Source organism: Rhinoderma darwinii, chromosome 3 (assembly GCF_050947455.1).
Source record: "Rhinoderma darwinii isolate aRhiDar2 chromosome 3, aRhiDar2.hap1, whole genome shotgun sequence".
In the NCBI taxonomy this organism is placed as follows: domain Eukaryota; kingdom Metazoa; phylum Chordata; class Amphibia; order Anura; family Rhinodermatidae; genus Rhinoderma; species Rhinoderma darwinii.
The window spans coordinates 289,185,463-289,205,344 of record NC_134689.1 but is presented as its reverse complement, the minus strand read 5'-3'; the positions used below and the strand labels follow the sequence as shown (position 1 = coordinate 289,205,344).

At 40.4% G+C, this 19,882-nt stretch overlaps 1 protein-coding gene across 1 annotated transcript in view; it reads left to right on the top strand.

Annotated features, from left to right (window-relative positions):
- FAM227B (family with sequence similarity 227 member B) overlaps positions 1 to 19,882 on the top strand; it is a 428,344-nt gene that overhangs the window by 393,601 nt on the left and 14,861 nt on the right. The window contains exons 14-16 of the mRNA XM_075858036.1: positions 7,901 to 7,978; positions 8,725 to 8,799; positions 9,847 to 9,907. Coding sequence (XP_075714151.1) covers positions 7,901 to 7,978; positions 8,725 to 8,799; positions 9,847 to 9,907 — 214 coding nt within the window. The remainder of the gene's footprint in view (positions 1 to 7,900; positions 7,979 to 8,724; positions 8,800 to 9,846; positions 9,908 to 19,882) is intronic.

The window sequence follows — 19,882 nt, the reverse complement described above, 5'->3', positions numbered from 1 at the left end:
GTCATCCCAGAAGGCCAACCTGGACGAGGAAACACAGAATTCTGGGTAAGTATAACGTGCACGCGAGCAAGTTTTTCACGGACCCGACTCACCTGTCAAAGTGAATGGGTCCGTGAAGATTATGGGGTGCTACTTGGATGCCGTCAAAAATGGCCCGAGAGGCACAACGGTCGTGTGCAAGAGACCTTAGGCTACATTCACATGACAGTGAAAAATATGTCCATTAAAAACGGATCAACTGTCAGTTTTTCATGGCCATTTTGCATCAGTGTGTCTCCAAATTTTCATCTATTTCCAGTCCGTTTGTCCGTTTTTAATGGCCGTTTGACATACATTTTGCATCCGTTTTTCATGGCAGTTAAAAATACAGATGAATTTAATTGGTCAGGCTTTTTTTGTCCCAGCCCCCTGAAAACACCCAAAGGAAGGTCACATGTTCACCTAGACACTATTTTCTCTGGACCTATTCCTATTTCTACAGACCTCCTGTATATGATGCCACACAGAAGCCCTGTATATGCCACACAGCCTCCCTGTAGATGATGCCACACACCCTCCCTGTAGGAATTTTCGATAGTCAGCAAGGGAACCAGTAGTTCCCTTGCCAATCCCCATATCACAGATCCGTTTTTAACAGTTGTTACATGTATTGACAACCGTTAAAAACGGATCCCTTGACTTCTATGGGGGCCATCTGGCTGTGAAAACGGCCAAAAATAGGACATGTCCCATTTTTGACGGCCAATATTCATGGTATGTTAAAAAAACGGCCGTGTGACTACACCCATAGAACATAGTTGTTCTGAAAACTGCAGTTTTTAACTGTCGTGTGAATGTAGCCTAAGATCTTTTTTTTCTGATTTGTGTTTTTTGCGGAAAAATTGCAGATGGTGACCGGTTTTAACTCCCCGTTGAATTCAATGGGGAAAACCTGCAGCAAATAAGCAGCGATTCCGCAAATACAATTGACATGCTGCAGATAAAAAAAAATTCTGAGCGTTTTTTTTGCTCATTATTTACACAGGGTGTGGATGAGATTTCTTCAATATCAATTGCTGAAAATCTGCAGTATTTACAATACGTGTGAATTCACCCTTAGGGGGGATTTACACCAGCGTGTGAGTTTTGCGCGCGCAAAAAACGCGGCATTTTGTGTGAGCAAAAGGCACTTAACAGCTCCGTGTGTCATCACCCTATGATGCGTGGCTGAGTGATTTTTGCGCAGCCGCCATCATTATGACACTCTGTATGTAGGTTTGTAAACAGAAAAGCACGTGGTGCTTTTCTGTTTTCAGTCATACTTTTTACTGCTGTTGCGCGAATCACGCGCGTCCCACGTAAGTGCTTCCGTGTGGTGCACATGATTTTTATGCCCCCCCTTGACTTCAATGGGTGTGTGATTCGCGAAAAACGCAGAAATATAGGACGTCATGAGTTTTACTGCGCAAAAATCACTGACAGTCTGCACTGCCCCATAGACTAGCATAGGTCCGTGCGACGCGTGTGAAAATCACGTGCGTTGCACGGACGTATTACACGTTCGTGTAAATCCGCCCTTAAGGTATGTTTACATGAGTCTTTTTTTTGTGGCTTTTTTTGCCTGTCAATTGCAGTAATCGCGGCAAAAACGTATCTTTATTGACAAAAATCACACCTTAAAGTACATTTTACCACTATAAGGCCAAGATTGCTCACAGTTTTGATAGTTTTTTGCCCATTTTTTCTTTAGTTAAAGCCAGAAGTGGATCCAAAAGAAAGGAAAGGTATAAAGAAAAGACTGATGCATTTCCTTTCTTTTGTATCCACTCCTGTGTTTGGCTAAAAAAAGCTGAGCCAAACACTGAATCAAAACTGCGTATGTGTGATCTTGGCCTAAGGGGATGTAATGTTGCATTTTTTTTCTGCGACTACCATGAAATCACAGCAAATTGCAAAAAAACTTTTCCGCGACTCGACCGCACCTTCTGAATAAAGCCTGTAGCTGTTCTTCATCATAAATAATCCATATTTTCACCAGTGTGCTTACATGACCATTTATTAGAATCTTCCTTATTTCACTATGAGGCTGGAAACACACATGCCGTTAAGGTAAGGCCACACGGTGCAGTCACGGTGCGTTTTTGTTGCGTTTTTAAACTCCAGCAAGTCATTTTTCAATAGCAGTCAATAGGGAAATTTGTGTTATGGACAGACTGCTGCTATTATATTACGATGTGTTTTTTGTGCGGTTGACCGCATCTTCATAATGTCTGACCGCATGCAGTTAATGATCGCGCTGCCAAAGTTGCTGCTGAACTGCTTTCATTTTTGCTAACAGTTCTGTAATGCATTGTAATGAACTATATACAGGCAGCACCCAACAAACTTCAACACGGGTGAAAACTATGTCCATCAACTATTTCCTTTATAAATGCAACAGAACTGCAGCATTACAGAGACAAAAAACGCATGCAGTTGACCACATGCGGTTTTCAAACGCAACAAAACCATGTGGCCTTAGGGTATGTGCACACGAGAAGTGGCTTTTACGTTTGAAATTACAGACTGTTTTCAGACGTAAAAGCTCCTCCTCGCATTTTGCGTGGCGTCTTTGACTGCCAAACATTTGAGCTGTTCTTCATTGACTTCAATGAAAAACTGCTCAAATTACGTTCCAAAGAAGTGTCCTGCACTTCTTTGATGAGACAGTCATTTTACGCGTCGTCGTTTGACAGCTGTCAAACGACGACGCGTAAATGACAGGTCGTCGGCACAGTACGTCGGCAAACCCATTCAAATGAATGGGCAGATGTTTGCCGACGTATTGTAGCCCTATTTTCAGACGTAAAACGAGGCATAATACGCCTCGTTTACGTTTGAAAATAGGTCGTGTGAACCCATGCCTTACCGTAAGGCTGGGTTCACACGACCTATTTTCAGACGTAAACGAGGCGTATTATGCCTCGTTTCACGTCTGAAAATAAGGCTACAATACGTCGGCAAACATCTGCCCATTCATTTGAATGGGTTTGCCGACGTACTGTGCAGACAACCTGTCATTTACGCGTCGTCGTTTGACAGCTGTCAAACGACGACGTGTAAAAATACAGCCTCGTCAAAAGAAGTGCAGGACACTTCTTTCAGACGTAATTTGAGCCGTTCTTCATTGAACTCAATGAAGCACAGCTCAAAATTTACGGCTGTCAGAGAAGCCTCGCAAAATGCGAGGAGGAGCAATTACGGCTGAAACGAGGCAGCTGTTTTCTCCTGAAAACAGTCTGTCATTTCAGCCGTAAAAGCCTGCTACCGTGTGCACATACCTTTATATGTCAGTTTTTTTTGGCCAAACACAGGAGTGGATCCAATAAGAAGGAAAAGTATAAAGCAAAGACTGATAGGTCACCTCTCTTTTGCACCCACTCCCATGTTTGGCTCAAAAAACTTCATGGCCCTGCTAAGGCCCCATGAACACAACCATATTCTTCATCAGTAATTACGGACAGTAATTACGAACCCATTAATTTCTATTAGCCACGGACACCTTTCAGTATTTTGAAAAAATGGTGTCCTATTCTTGTCAGTAATTACGGCAAGGACTCTCCCATAGAAGTCTATGGGAGCTTACGTAAATACGGACAGTATACGGAAGCGTTGTTATGCAACATGCCAATGACATCATTTGCATCCTCCTTCTTTCCTTACGGATCTGTATATACTGATGGAATACAGATGCAATACGGACCGTATTTACGGACACCCTTCCGTATATATACGGATTAAATACAGATGCCTACGGATCCGTATTTACAGACAGTATTTCGTAATAGATGAAAATACGGTCGCGTGCATGGGGCCTAAGGCCCTGATCACAGAGTTTTTTTGTAGGCAGAAAAGAAACCCCCTAAGGCCCAATCCAGACTGAGTTTTTTTGCAGACAGAAAAATCTGCCCTAAAATACCTTCAGGAATTGGTAAGGGGACGTGTTGCTTTGGCTGTGATACTGTCAAATCCGCTACGGACAGTGTCACACCAAGAGCTGGAGAGACGAGAGGTGTGCGCGCATGCTCTCACTCTTCAGCTCTCGGCAGACAAGAATGACAAGACTGTGATCTCTCGCGGCATTTTTTAAGATGTATTTCAAAGTTCCTTATCCTTGTATTATTAATTTATGAAAAATTTCAATTAGATATTTTAAAATGATTTAAGAATGAAAATAATGCATACATATGTATATGATTGAAACCCAGCTGTGAAGCTTTTGCACATGTATCTAATAGTGCGTGAAGGAATATGTAGGTTTGTGGATTTATGAGCCACTGTATGTATCCCTGTATAGGGGTTGAGTTCTAAATCATGTTATGTCATCGTAGTATGTCTGTAGCTGCTGCTGTGCGCTTGTGCTTCTTTCTGTTGTATGATGTGTAGATTTCTCCCTATCAGACGCAAATTGTATAGGCTAAATCGGGCACCTAAGAAAAGCTGTGCAGCATAATGAGTGCCGGGTGTCATTCTTAGATACACGGTGTTAGGCAGGATATCATCTAGTCACATTAGATGGGTTATTGCGAATTATACAGGTTATTCAGCAACACAGCAGAATCTCACATAAGCAGCTACCTAAAACTTTCACGAAAACCTACACATAATGCATTCTTATTTACTAAACCACTGTAAATGTTGTCATGCTTTAACCCACTTGTTTTTAGGCTATGAATTAGTTTTTCAAAACAATTAAGAAGCACATAAAAACCACAACAAAACGTCAATAAAAACGCTAAAAAAGCGCAATAAAAATGCCCTGTTGAAACTCAGTCTTAAGAGGCATGAAGTTTACCACCAGTTCAATGAACCCTATGACTAGTATAGTAACCTTATCCCCAGGAAGAGACATTTTCTGTATTTACAGCTCTTGCACGCAACCAAGGTTGGGCTGTGAAAAACGGTCCGTGTGTCGGGCCGGGTAAACCAGCCAACACACGGACCATTTTTCACGGCCCGATCACGATCATGTGCAAGAGCTGTTAGTTAGGGTAGGAACACACACAGCGGATACACTGCGTATTTTCCGCAACAAATTTTATTGTGGAAAATCCGCAGCATAATACAGTAGCAGCAGTGTGGATGATATTTGAACAAATCTCAACCACACACAGCAAAAAATATCTGCATATAAACCGTTCATAAATGATAAAATAAAAAGCTTAGACGTACACTCGGCCGTAGTCTTGGCGACGTGTCCCTCTGTTCTGAGTGTAGCCCGGCCTCCTGGGATGACAAATCATTCCATGTGACTGCTGCATCCAATCAAAGTCTACAGTGGTCACATGGACGACAACATCATCACAGATGGCTGAGCTGTGCTCAGACCAGAGGGACGCTTCACCATGACTATGGCTGGGGGTAAGTATAAACTTTTTTTGTAATTCCTGCAGTATTTCCGCAGCGGACATGCCACCTGAAAACTGCAGCACAATTTGGTGCGTTTTTTCAGGCGGAATTCGCTGTGGTTTCCAGGACGGATATGCTGTGTACTTTTACGCAGTGTATCCGCCCTGTATGTCCCTACCCTTAGAAGTATCCTGTAGTTCTAACAGTAAAGTGGTATAAAATTAAATCAATGGCTATCAATTTATTCATGTTCCATAATGAGATCACTCTGTGCTGGTATTAATGTTCTCAGAGTTCATTCATCAGTTATAATGTGGCTATGCTTGCGTGATGGAAAAGTCAATATGTCTGCAACCATCCAGATGATGTTATGAGCAGGATTCCTTGCCAGCGCTTGCCAACATACATTATATTCTGGTTTCTGTTGTGTATTGAAAAGGAAATTGAGAGAAGGAAATAGAATAATGTGGTGGGCCTTCAATGTGGACATTTTTGCTTATCTCGGGTTTATTTAGTTAGACATTTAGTAGTATTGGTGTATAATAAACACTCTTACCATCTGTTTGGATTGCTGCCCTTGCTTTTCACTGTTATGTACATTATTCCTGAATGCTGTTGCCCAGTTAATGGTCTTTTCTATTTGAAGAAGAAATTGAAGCACTCTCATTGTGAGAAAACAATCCACACGTTATATTATGTGTATTTTATTTAAGAAGATCCCCCCTGAGGAAGCTAGAATAGCGAAACGCGCGTTGGGGTGTTATTATCATTTTCTGTTACGGGGATCACGTGGATTGCAGGCGCAACATTGCAGATATGGGTAAGTTTTTGATTTAGGGGCTCCCTCTGGTACTTGCCGGACGGGCCCTTTTTGCTCACCATTGGATACATACACGGTATATTCCCTATGTGATACTTGATATAGGGGGTCCCCCTTCTTTTTGTTGGGAAAACTTTTCTATAAGTTACTAAGGGGGACGTTCATGATATGTGGGGACATGTCTAGTGCAATTGTTGTAACAAGCTAGTCAGTAGACTGTGTGTAACGTACACCTGTGCAATATACGCACTGATCACTTGATTTTCCATTCATTATTAGTGTCCACCACATACATGTCCCTGTGGATAGGTGGAATATATATCCCGTCATTTTTTGACCAGGTGCTTATATGCATATCCTTCCTGCGATTTGACCACCTTGCTACGTGATCCAGATATTACCTGTCGTCTTTTAGATACCTCGTTGTGTTTTTATCATTATATATGTTATATCTTATATGTTGATGCAATAAAAATTGTACTTTTTTACATTACATGTAGCCTTGTGACTCGTGGTTCTCCTATTTTTTTCGTAGTTAGACATTTAGTAGTATTGGTGTATAATAAACACTCTTACCATCTGTTTGGATTGCTGCCCTTGCTTTTCACTGTTATGTACATTATTCCTGAATGCTGTTGCCCAGTTAATGGTCTTTTCTATTTGAAGAAGAAATTGAAGCACTCTCATTGTGAGAAAACAATCCACACGTTATATTATGTGTATTTTATTTAAGAAGATCAATGTCTGCCACATTGAGTCACTTTTATATAACGTTTTGAAAGCACACAGTACTTTAACATTAAAAAGACCCAACAAAAACGCTGTGTCCTCCTATAGTTCTCTCTTAGGGCGGATTTACACGAACGTGTGATACGTCCGTGCCACCCGCGTGATTTCACGCGTGTCGCACGGACCTATGCTAGTCTATGGGGCAGTGCAGACTGTCAGTGATTTTTGCGCATCGTGAGTTCGCTGCGTAAAACTCACGACAGGTCCTATATTTCTGCGTTTTTCGCGCATCACGCAGCCATTGAAGTCAATGGGTGCGTGAAAATCACGCGCGCCACACGGAAGCACTTCCGTGGGACGTGCGTTATTCGCGCAACAGCAGTAAAAGAATAAATGTAAACAGAAAAGCACCACGTCTGTCTGCAGGGGGATGTGATCATGTCAATCCAAATGGGAGGGGGGACACCCTGCATTCCCAAGTTCATATACAATTCAGCTGGTAAATGTTTTCAGCTGGCTCATTCATTTGTAAGATAGTGATGTTCTGCAAATTAAGGCCCCATGCACACGTAAAAACTCTCAGTAATTGCGGACAGCAATACAGTCTGCAATTACGGACCCGCCCGGTTCTATTGACCGCGGACACCTTTCCGTACCGCTATGGATAGGTGTCCGTGCCGTAGAACTGTGTCGGGAATTATGAAGCATGTGCTACTTTTAGATTTTTACGGCCGAAAATGTGGCCCGCGGCTGTCGACGACCGGCCGTGCCCGCAATCGCGGCCCATGGTTACGGGCACCGCCATGTGCATGGGACCTGAAACTGAATCAGCAGCAAAAGAATGGGGACCATAAATAGTGATTAGATAAATGTGTAATAATAAATGTATTGTGTGAATGGTTTAGGTCAACAATCTCAGGCCACACTGTTAAAAAGTAAAAAGAAATAGTGATACATTTTATTTCCTTGACCTAATGATATCACATCTGATGGTCCAACCTATCAAGACATCAAAAAAGAAACTCAGAAGCATAGAAAAAGTTTACAACAGGAATATAAAGTGTAAGTACCTTTATCTTTAATGGAGATGGATACAGAAAAGTATGGGGCACATCTTCTAAGCTGGGATTTAGACCAGGCAGTCTGAAGATGTGCCAAATTTATCACGGTGGCGGACGCTGTATAATACATTTGGCACATCTTGCTAGACACTTTTCTCTTCCTTATACCAACTCTTTTGTTTAGTTTTTGTTTGGCGCATTTTGGCACATTTTAAGCCACACCTCTTCCTTGCTAAGTCACACCCCTTTTCTAGAAACTTTTTACTAGTGTCTAGTGAGGCGCAAACATCTATTCTTAAATTAGTCTAAAATTTTGTGCATATTTCGACACATTCTAGATGCAGGCACAGTAGTGAATCTGCCCTAAGTGTTTATTTTAGACAAAAATAAACATTTAGGGCAGATTCACTACTGTGCCTGCATCTAGAATGTGTCGAAATATGCACAAAATTTTAGCACTTCTTCTATGTGATATACGTGTTATATTTGTAAAAGAGGTACTGATAAAGATAGAGTGATTGCTCTCCCACAATATGCAGGCTGAGGGTATGTTCACACAGCATTAAAGCCGTAAACGCCTGAAAAGCGGCTAAAAATGTGGGGGCTGAAGGCCGCCAAACATCTGCCGATTGATTTCTATGGGAAAAACGGCGTTCCGTTCCCACGGGGCGTTTTTTTAAAGATGGTTTTATATATATATATATATATATATATATATAAAATGAATGATTGTATTTCTATCCTTAGGTTGGAAATAAAAACCCAAAAAGAACTGGCAGAAATTCAGCACCAGAATGTGAAAGTGAAGTATAAAATTGAGAAGTAAGTTACGATGTGAATTGATGTAGAAATGTTAAAATCCAGTGCATTGATACAAATATGCTTAATTTGTTATTTTAGATGCATTGGAGCAAAATAAAAAAATTATTGTAAAGGTGGACATACTTCTACCCATACTACACATCTTGCATTTTTGGAGTTATGAAAAAGCTTGAGGATTGCTTTTGATAATGATCTTTACTAATATTCACATGTCACTGAAATATAATCCTGCTCCCCTATCCTTTATTAGCATATTAATATTTAGAGTTTGGCAACAGTATTGTTTTACTAGATATGTGATCCTTTTTATATTGCTTGAATCTTGTATTTTATTCTGGTCAGGCAAGATTTTTTTAAAATACAAGTTCCCAGATGGATGTAGACAAGCCACAATGTTGTAAGATGAAGGTCACACAAATTTGGCAAAATACTCGCAAGATGATGAGGACTCCAGACAGAAATTGAGATATTGTGTATTTTGGCTGAAATATCAACTAACATGTTTATCTTTTTTTGTCATTTGTGGGGAGAGAATGGGGTGTAAGGACTTTTTGTGGTGCACGTAGGAGGTGCTGGGCAGCCCTGATCTAATAGTATGGGTGTGACCAATAGACTATAAGCCAGGATGGTGCAATACACGTAAACGTGTACAAATATACTGTAATACTAAGAAGCTTCATCAGTATTTTGAACCTGTATGACCTCTCTCCCATAACATTGTGGCTTGTCTGAAGCCTGCTGGGAATTGGTATATTATCCAGCCCTTGTTTCCGCAAGTATGACCCTTTTTCTGTGATATAAAGTCATTTTGATCCCATTTTCTATGATTTGTTTGTACTACTGTTGTCTCCTTGCTTGGCCAATGCGCCTTTAGGCTCCTTCAAACACCAGTACGAGGGTATGACTGCAGCCTTGTGTAACTTTAGCCAGAATAAATAAAACTAATAAAGAATTATCTAATGCAAGGCTTCCCATACTTCCATATAAAACAATAAATGGATGTATTAAACATTGATATATTATTCTTCTGCTATATATTCTTCATAGGATGAAACAAGAACTTTCAAGTGGTGTAAAACTGAACAGCACACTTCTTTTGGAGAAACTGGTATGGAAAAATCTATTTCTGTTATATTAACTGTGCCATGCTTTTTAGTTAAAGCTGTGTTTAATATCATGTCATATCATATACCATAATATGTAGTGTGATGCAGGTGGTTTGCTGTAAATCCTTGAGGGTCTATCACATTAAAAAAAAAAACCTGAAGAACAGGCATACTGCAGATGTGTCTTTTGACAGCGACGCGTAAAATGACAGCTCGTCTGCACAGAACATCGTAAGACCCATTGCAAGCAATGGGCAGATGTTTGCTGACGTATTGGAGCAGTCTTTTCATGCATAATTCGAGGCGTTAAAACGCCTCCATTACGTCTGAAAAGAGGTCATGTGCACATACCCTTACTAAAAAAAAAGTCAGTGTGTAACTGTAGCCTTATCAAAACCTTAACAAAAGATTTTCATATTGCTCTGTGGAGAAGAAAAAGTAGCTACTACTTTTTTAAAAAATCTTTAAGAAATCCCAGCATTTAGCGATGAAATAAAGAAATTTCTATGGACTCGCTTGACAAACGATTTTAACCGCTTCCCGACCGCCCACTGTATATTCACGTCGGCATTTGCTGGGCTCTGTGCAGTGCCGACGTGAATTCACGGTGGGTGTTAAAAGCGTGATCCGGGTGTCTCAGAGTAGCGCTGACACCCGGATCGTGCTGTTAACCCCTGCCTCTGGTCCCGGAGACATGACCGGGACCTAATTGGTTCAGGTCCCGGTCCTGTGATCGCAGGGAAAGTTTGTTGTAGCAACGAACTGGAAAGTTTGTTACTACAACAAACTGGAAAGTTTGTTGCTACAACAAACTTTCCTGGGGACCGATTGCAGGTGCTGCAGTCGGTTAGAAGGCAGAACCGGAGGCCATACAACGGCCCCCGGGTCTGCCATGCACAGCAGCCTACGAGAACCAGCCGGAGGCAGGTCCTCGTAGGCTTCCTGTCAGTGTGACTCTCAGCGTCACACTGACAGTTTATAATACATTACACTACCTAGGTAGTGTAATGTATTATAGTAGCGATCAGTGCTGCCAGTCTACAAGTAAAAAGTAAAAAATAAAAGTATTAAAAATGTTTTATAAAACTGTAAAAACAAGTTATAAAAGTTTTATTATAGGAAAAAAATGAAAATGTTAAAAAAAAGTACACATATTTGGTATCGCCGCGTTCGTAATGACCCAAACTATAAAACTATAATATTATTTTTCCCACACGGTGAACAGCGCAAAAAAAATAATTAAAAAACAATGTCAGAATCACTATTTTTTTGGTCATCAACCCTCCAAAAATATAGAATAAAAAGTGATCAAAAAGTCGCATGTACCCTAAAATAGTACCAATAAAAACGACAACCTGTCCCGCAAAAAACAAGCCCTCATACACAGCTTTTTTGACTGAAAAATAAAAAAGTTATGGCTCTCAGAATATGGTGACACAAAAAATAAATAATTTTATCGAAAAGTGATTTTATTGCGCAAATGCCACAAAACATAAAAAAAACGATATACATCTGGTATCGCCGTAATCGTATCGACCCGCAGAATAAAGTAAAATGTCATTTATAGCGCACAGTGAAAAGTGTAAAAAAAAGACAAAAAACATTGTCAGAACTTGTTTTTTTGTCACTTTGCTTGTCAAAAAAAATCTAATAAAAAGTGATAAAAAAAAATCACATGTACCCTAAAATGGTACCAATGAAAACTACAGATTGTCCCGCAACAAATAAGCCCTCGCACGGCTCCGGTGAAGAAAATATAAAATAAGTTCTGGCTCTCAGATTATAGCGACAGAAATTGTGCAGTGTCCAAAAGCTGATAAGATCGGGCGCCATTTATCAGTGCGACATTGGCCACATATCTGCGAATTATTATTTATTTACCGAATTATTATACCCTCTTATTATGTCCTGATGTACTCTGCCCAATTTACACATACCCCCACATCATAAACTGAAATACCAGCAAAACCCCAAACAGAACAGTTACCAAGCAAACTCTGCGCTCCAAAAGCCAAATGGCGCTCCCTCCCTTCTGAGCCCCACAGCGTGCCCAAACACCAGCTTACATCCACATATATGATATTTTATATCCGGGAGAACCCGCTCAACATTGTATGAGGTATTTGTCTTCAGTGGCACAAACTGGGCACAACATATTGTGCGTTAAAATGGCATATCAGTCGAAAATTTTAATTTTCACTTTGCACCATCCGCTGCGCATTAACGCCTTCGCGCACCACGACTTAATAGCATGTCTTGGTGTGGGGGGTTATATATGGAGTGGGCTCATGCGCTGCGCCCGCGCCATATTCTGCAGGTGTCCACTGTGTATTACAGCTGACACCCAGGCCTAATGGACAGGAACAGCGATCGCGCTGTTACAGGATCCTGTAAAAATGATATTATACTGCAATACATTAGTACTGCAGTATATTGTACCAGCGACCTAATGATCGCTCGTTCCAGTCCCCTAAAGGGACTTTTGGGAGGTTTCCACTGTTTTGGTACCTCAGGGGCTTTGCAAATGCGACATGACACCCGAAAACCATTCCAGCTAAATTTGAGCTCCAAAAGCCAAATATTGTTCCTTCCCTTCTGAGTCTTGCCGTGGGTCCAAACAGCAGTTTATTACTACATATGGCATATTTCTGTAATCAGGACAAATTGCTTTACAAATTTTGGGGTGATTTTTCTCCTTTATTCATTGTAAAAATTAAACATTTCTATGTTTTTTCAGAAAAAAGTAGATTTTCATTTTCACGGCCTAATTCCACTAAATTCAGCAAAAAAACTGTGAGGTCAAAATGCTACCTATACCCCTAGAAACATTCCTTGAGGGGTGTAGTCTACAAAATGTGGTCACTTTTGGGGGGTTTCCACCGTTTTGCTCCCTCCAGGGCATTGCAAACACGACATGGCACTGAAAACCAATCCAGCAAAATCTGGGCTTCAAAATCCAAATGGCGCTCCCTCCCTTCTGAGCTCTGCTGTGGGTCCAAACAGCAGTTTAGTACCACATATGAGGTATTGCTGTAATCGGGAGAAGTAGCTTTACAAGTTTTGGGGTGCTTTTTATTCTTTATTCCTTGCAAATTACTTTTTTTCTGAAAAAATATTAAAAAAAAGATGATTTTCACTTTCACAGGCAAACTTCAATAAATATAGCAGAAGACCTGTGGGGTCAAGATGCTAACTATACCCCTAGAAAAATTCCTTGAGGGGTGCAGTTTCCAAAACCGTGTCATTTTTGGGGGATTTCCACTGTTTTGGCACTACAAGACCTCTTCAAACCCGACATGGTGCCTAAAATATATTCTAAAAAAAGGAGGCCACAAAATCCACTAGGTGCTCCTTTGCTTCGGAGGCCGGTATTTCAGTCCATTTTCACACTAGGGCCACATGTGGGATATTTCTAAAAACTGTAGAATCTGGGCAATAAATATTGTGTTGCGTTTCTCTGGTAAAACCTTCTGTGTTACAGAAAAATGTTTATAACAAATGAATTGCAGCAAAAAAAAAAAAATTTGTCAATTTCCCCTCTACATTGCTTTAATTCCTGTGAAACGCCTAAAGGGTTAAGAAACTTTCTGAATGCTGTTTTGAATACTTTGAGGGGTGCAGTTTTTAATATGGGGTGATTTATGGGGTCTATCTAGTACATAAGGCCCTCAAAGCCGCTTTAGAACTGAACTGGTCCCTGTAAAAATTGCCTTTTGAAATTTTCTGGAAAATGGGAGAAATTGCTGGTAAAGTACTAAGCCTTGTCCTAGAAAAATAAAATAATGTTCAAAAAACTATGCAAATATAAAGTAGACATATGGAATATGTGAAATAGTAACTATTTTGTGTGATATTACTATCTGTTTTACAAGCAGATACATTTAAAATTAGGAAAATCATAATTTTTGCACATTTTCTCTAAATTTTGGTGTTTTTCACAAATAAGCAATGAATTTATTGACCAAATTTTTCCACTAATATAAAGTACAATATGTCACGAGAAAACAATCTCAGAATCGCTTGGATAGGCAAAAGCATTCCGGAGTTATTACCACATAAAGTGGCACGTCAGATTTGAGAAAATGGGGCTGGTCCTGAAGGCCAAAATGAGCTCGGTCTTGAAAGGGTTAAGGAGATTTTAAAGCTACCTAATGCATTCCTATGGACAGCAATTTCTTTGTAGTGAGAAATATGCAGATTTCAGTGTGCTGCCACTTATTAGTTAGTGTGAAGTAGTTTAAGAGTATATAGAAGTATACTGTGAATTCAAGTATATTTATACTCCTATCCACAGTAATAAGGAGAAAAGTGTCCATCAGCGGCTGGAGGGCAGGTTGCATGAATATATGCATATACTTGGGACTCATTATTGCGGCACTGGCTGCGTGCCGCAATTATAGGTTCTAAATAGTCCAAAACTACTAAACACTAACTAATAAGAGACAAGACGCTGAAATCAACGTCTCTGTCACATATTTATGCTGCCCTGTCTGAGTGGCAGTCTAGAGCCGCTTTAAGCTGATCACAATAATTGGAATGCAAAGCCTCATAATAAAGCAGAAAGAGGGCTTTCCAGTTTTGCTAAATATATTGGTAAATTAATGCAAAATTTGGAATCCTGCAACAAAGCTCGCCGGATCTCCTGCCGGTCCTCCAGTATGCTGCGTAATAACGTCATCGCATACTGTGGGGTTGTTGTATATAGTGAAAGGAGGGAATCTCTGTAGAAAGCATATTTGGAAGTTTATTTTTTGGGTTTTACCCCTAGACTTTAATCTGCTTTAAAGCGGACCTGTCAGCTCTCCTGGGCAAAGTTTCCTGAAAATAATGAAAGCAGATATTCTATTTACTTGAGGAGCTAATAAATCTTTACTGCTTTTTACAGACTATGAAAAATGACTAAATGATAATATTGGCTGGAAATTAAACAAAAGGATGGCCAGTACTGTAAAATGTGTATATTGAGCCATATATACAGTTAGATAGTATGTGAATTCACAATCTTTTATACTTCTCCACTTATTTAGTATATTTTCAATATTGGTGTAGGTGAGCTTGTATCTGGCTGGAAGTCATCTTTTTCACACAGAAGCCAGAGGACTACAGTCCACAACCCTCATCGGGCATTTCCTTGTAGGACCTAATTAAATAGATTTGTTTTCGTTAGATGAAAATAAGTGAGACCCCCCACAGACCATTGTAACCATTTTTCAGCAGTCATAGAAAACAGGTTAAGGAAAGCGGACTCCAGCAGCTGCATTTCATTTGGAAGTTATGAGTTTTGTAATGTAACTTCCCAAATTAGGTTTCAATGGGACCTTTCTAAAGCCGCGTGGCACATCCATTGGATTTTCCAGCAAAGTGCGTAGCTTGGGTTGTCCGTACATTGAATATCCCTGTGTTGCAAGCAACCAGAAACAGCTGTATCATACTGTGACATTATGACTTCATTTAGGAATTATACAGTACTTTTTCAAATAAGATTTAGAGTATAAACAAAGCTTGTTAACCGAGGCCAGAGCAACACCAATCTTGGACAAGCCACTAGTTATGCTATAAAATAAATATAACTGAGAATCTGACTCAGCCAATGTGAACAGCTAAACTGTTTACTGATGTGCAAAATGTGTCAGTTTAGCTACTGGCCAGAAATCCCATACATAACACAGAGCGACTGCTAAATATCTGCTTCAATTTGAGGCAATGATAAGGTTATATTACATTTCAGGCTTAAAGGGAATCGGTCACCTCAGAAACCCCCCTAAACTACAGTAATCTGTATATAGCTTAAAAGAAGCGGATTCCGAATCTGTAATTTTTATCTTTCTACTCACTTGCATTCCCTCGCCTGCAAATTGGCCGTGCGCTGCATGCGGATGACGAGTCCTAGGAGTCCTCTCCATTATATCGCCGAGCCTAGTGGTCCTCTCTATGCAGCAGCATGCAACGCATTTCCCGTTTGGGGGCTTAGAGCATAGGAATGCAGGTGAATAGAAAATTAAAAATGTCAGAATCAGCGTCTATTAAGTTATTTACAAATGACTGCAGTTTAGGGCGGTTTTCGGAGGAGACAGAATTTCTCTAAAGAGAAACTCTATGGAGAACAAATATTGTACACCAACTGCTATCTAGCTGTACCATGGATAACGCTGACATTGATTCCACCAGAAATAGAAGACTACAATTTCATGAGGAAGGCACATATAATAAGATCACTAAGTTGATAGTTTCTAACCAGTAAGTTATAAACGGATGTACAAAATGTTTTGTGGAATTCAAGATTTATATTTAAAATCGGGATGCTCATGACGTTTGGCAAAAAGTAGAATTTTTTTTAGAATCACCCACGTTGAGTCACAAAACTGAACAGCTACTATAACAACAGCACGTGATGCAAAGTAGAGCTGACCCCATATAAACGAGTGCAGCGAGGTGCTGGCAGCATTCTCAGCATTAGCATGGACCTGAAAAGAGCAGAGCCATTCAGTGACCGTACAGTATGAAAGTAGTGCTACCTTCCCTCCACCTTTGAATAACATTTTACAATTTGTATGAGTCCTAAAATTTTATTAACTTTGTAAAGATATTGAATTGTGAATGCAGCTCAATACTATAATGCCAGTACAAAATAAATACAGCAGCAAGTTGTGATTGCAAATAGTCAATAAACATGTAGTCGAGCGCATCCTTGAGGTGTACGGTCCCACGCAGCGGCCATCGCAAGTGAGCAGGGTTTCGGCCAAATGCGAATGGTCCTACGTCGGATCGAACCCTAAACACATTGCCTGGCATACAGACTACACATATAGAAGAAGGAGACAGCTTACAGACTAGCTGGTTTATTCACCACATGTGCAAACACGACGTTTGGCTCAACCCAGAGCCTTTTTTTAAGTTGGTGTAAAGACTAAACTTCCCAGAACACAAATTACCAGAATATTGAGGCAACATGCAATTCTGGAGTTTTCAGAACTATAATAATACCGGCTGTAACAAAGGAACAATTCAAGATAAATAATGCAATGTATATGTTACTCCGAGAAAGAATTTTGTATGTAAACTTTAAAATTACGTCCAGAACATCATGTGCTTTCAGCACCAATTACATATCTGGGACATTATGTTAGGGATGCTTTTTAGTAATTAATGATGAACTAGGTACATGGCTACTCGCTGTAATAAAGAGCTAAGAATGGGGGCTAGATTACAATTACAAGCTCAATTTAAAGGGAGGAAGTCCCTGTAAGTGACCTGGCGATGTAGAGGTGCTTGTAAAATCGGGAAGTTACTTGTAAATGCTAAAGGAGTGGAGGCTTTGGCTGGGGTCACAGTCCATAATCGAAGGGTTAAAAAGTTACGTTGGCTTTCGGCCTATAGTGAAAAGAAGGAATTTGCAATTCTGAGGATCATTCATGCTACACTATCTGGCAAAAATTAAGTAAACACCTGACTGTCGCACCATCTCATTCCCAAACCATGTACGTTAATATTCATTTGGGCCTGATTTTGGAGAATAGAATACAGTGAAAAAGTGAAAAGTTAAAAATGTGACAGGGCTGTTAATACCATGGATACACAACCAACAATATATTAGGGGGTAATATAACACCCATAAAAATAAAAGAAATGCATACATGACAAACAATTCATGAAGTATAAAAACAGATATGAAATAAACGAGTTAATAACAAATGTGCATACAAATAGTAATACAAATAAGGTGGCAGTGTGCACACTGTGTATAAACTGGTAGACCGCCGTATATAATACAGTACATGCCTTCATTGAGAGGGTGAAACGTTGCTGTGAAAAACTTTGGTGAATAAATCCACCTTTTCTTTTTGAGTGCTGCTTCCTGACTATGTGTTACTCTATTGTACATGGGGAGAGGTCACTCCTCTGAAGCTTGCACCAGCCGTGAGGCCTTACTTTACAGTGCTGCTCCACACTTTGTTTTCTATGAATCGATCTCTATATAGAGCAGTGAAAAGAAAAACACCCTATAGTGTAAGTCAGTGCTGTGTCGATGTTTCAGTTGTCATGCAAACCAAATTCAGATGGTATACTAGCGAATGGATTTTTAAAGTATAAAGCTTGAGAATGCCCTCATTGAGAGGGAGGAAAATAAAGGAGAAAAAATTGGATCTTTGCGGGGGCGCTGCTGTGTGGTGGAATTGATAGGAATAGAGTCCAGAGTGTAATAAAAAAGAAAAATTTTATTGCATTGAGAGGGTGAAACGTTGCTATTGTGAATGATGGGTGAATAAAAGAGTTTTTGCACAATATCCTTGGAGTGCTGCTTTTTCCCATGGTTTTGTAGATATATTTGTAGTGATCAGAGCTTTTCTGATACAGACCTCATAATCCCCTGCACAGACATAAACTTAAAACATACACTCTGGCTGCCTGTAGAAGAAGCTTTCCGCATACTGTATTATTAGGTTCACTGTATAAACCGTATGCAGTAAGTTTCTTCGCTCCCTCTAGTGGTGCAGGCAGATGGCCAAAATGTTATCTTTTAAAATCTAAGCAGTTAATTTGGAGAAATGTTCAGTAATCTGGTGTCCATAACAAGTTATGCTATATTTTTCAAGAAAGTCATGCAGGCCCTTCATGAACTTGTTCAATGAATTAACCATCACCACATCCTGTGGCAGAGTTTGATAGTCCTACTGCTCTTACAGTAAAGAATCCTCGTCTATGATTATTGTGAAACCTTCATTCCTCTAGTTGTCATAGTTACAGGCCTAGGTATAAAAAGAACATTAGGAGGGGCTCTGTACTACCCAGTCATATATTTGTACATTGTAGTTAAATCGCCCCAAGCCATATTTTTTCTGAACTGAATAACCCCAACTTTGATCATTATTTTTGGTACTGCAATCCAACGGTCCCCTGAATTAACTTGGTCGCCCTCCTTTGCATCCACTCTAGTTAAGCCATGTCTTTCTTATACACAGGTTCCTCTGCCTAAGTGCATAACCTTACATTTATCCACATTAAACATTATTTGCCATTTCTCCACCTAAGTCTCCAGTTTCCCCAAATCCATCTGTGGTATTACATTATCCTCCTCTGTGTTGATTACTTTACAATGCTTAGTATCACCTGCAAATACTGAAATTATACTCTGTAATCTCTCTACAAGGTCATTTATAAACATATTAAAAAGAAGAGGGCCCAAAACTGACCCCTGTGGGACCCCACTGGTAACTGCGACTCACCCTGAGGATGTTCCTTTAATAACCACCCTCTGTTTTCTATCACTGAGCCAGTTGTTGCCCCAATTACTCAAATTTTCCCCCAGTCCCAGCATTCTCATTGTATATACCAACCTTTTATGCGGCACAGTAACAATCGCCTTTGAAAAGTCCAGATACACCAGATCCATAGCCTTACCCAGGTCAAGTCTAGAACTTACTTTATCATAGCTGATCAGACTAGTCTGACAGGATAGCTCCCCCATAAACCCATGCTGATATTTTGTTATAAGTGTAATGATGGGGGTAGGGAAACGGACAAGTGAGCCTTAATCTACCCGCCACTCTGTCCCTGCCTACTTGCAACGACCCGCCCTAGGCGACGGGGTACAACTGGGCGGCGGTCCTTACGCTCAGTAAGTGCATGAGACAAACAGACAAGGGTACACAAAGCTAAGAGAAATGGGGCAGTTGCCCACGGCAACACCGTGAGTAACAAGAGTGGTGAACGAGCCGAGTCAAACCAGGAGTGCACGAGGTACCAAACACAGAGCAGGAGAGTAGTCAGTAAGCCAGGGTCAGTATGGAGCAGGCTCCGTCTGGCCAGGCTGCGATAGGCTCTCCCACTCCTAAGCCTGCCATCCTGAGTGGTGGAAGATGGAGTCAGTCTCAGAGACATAGACTCAGGTGCAGACTGATTACCTATGGGCGTATACACAGAAGTTGTGCCTGGCAGATCCTTTACAGTACCCCCACTTTTAAGAGGGGCCACCGGAC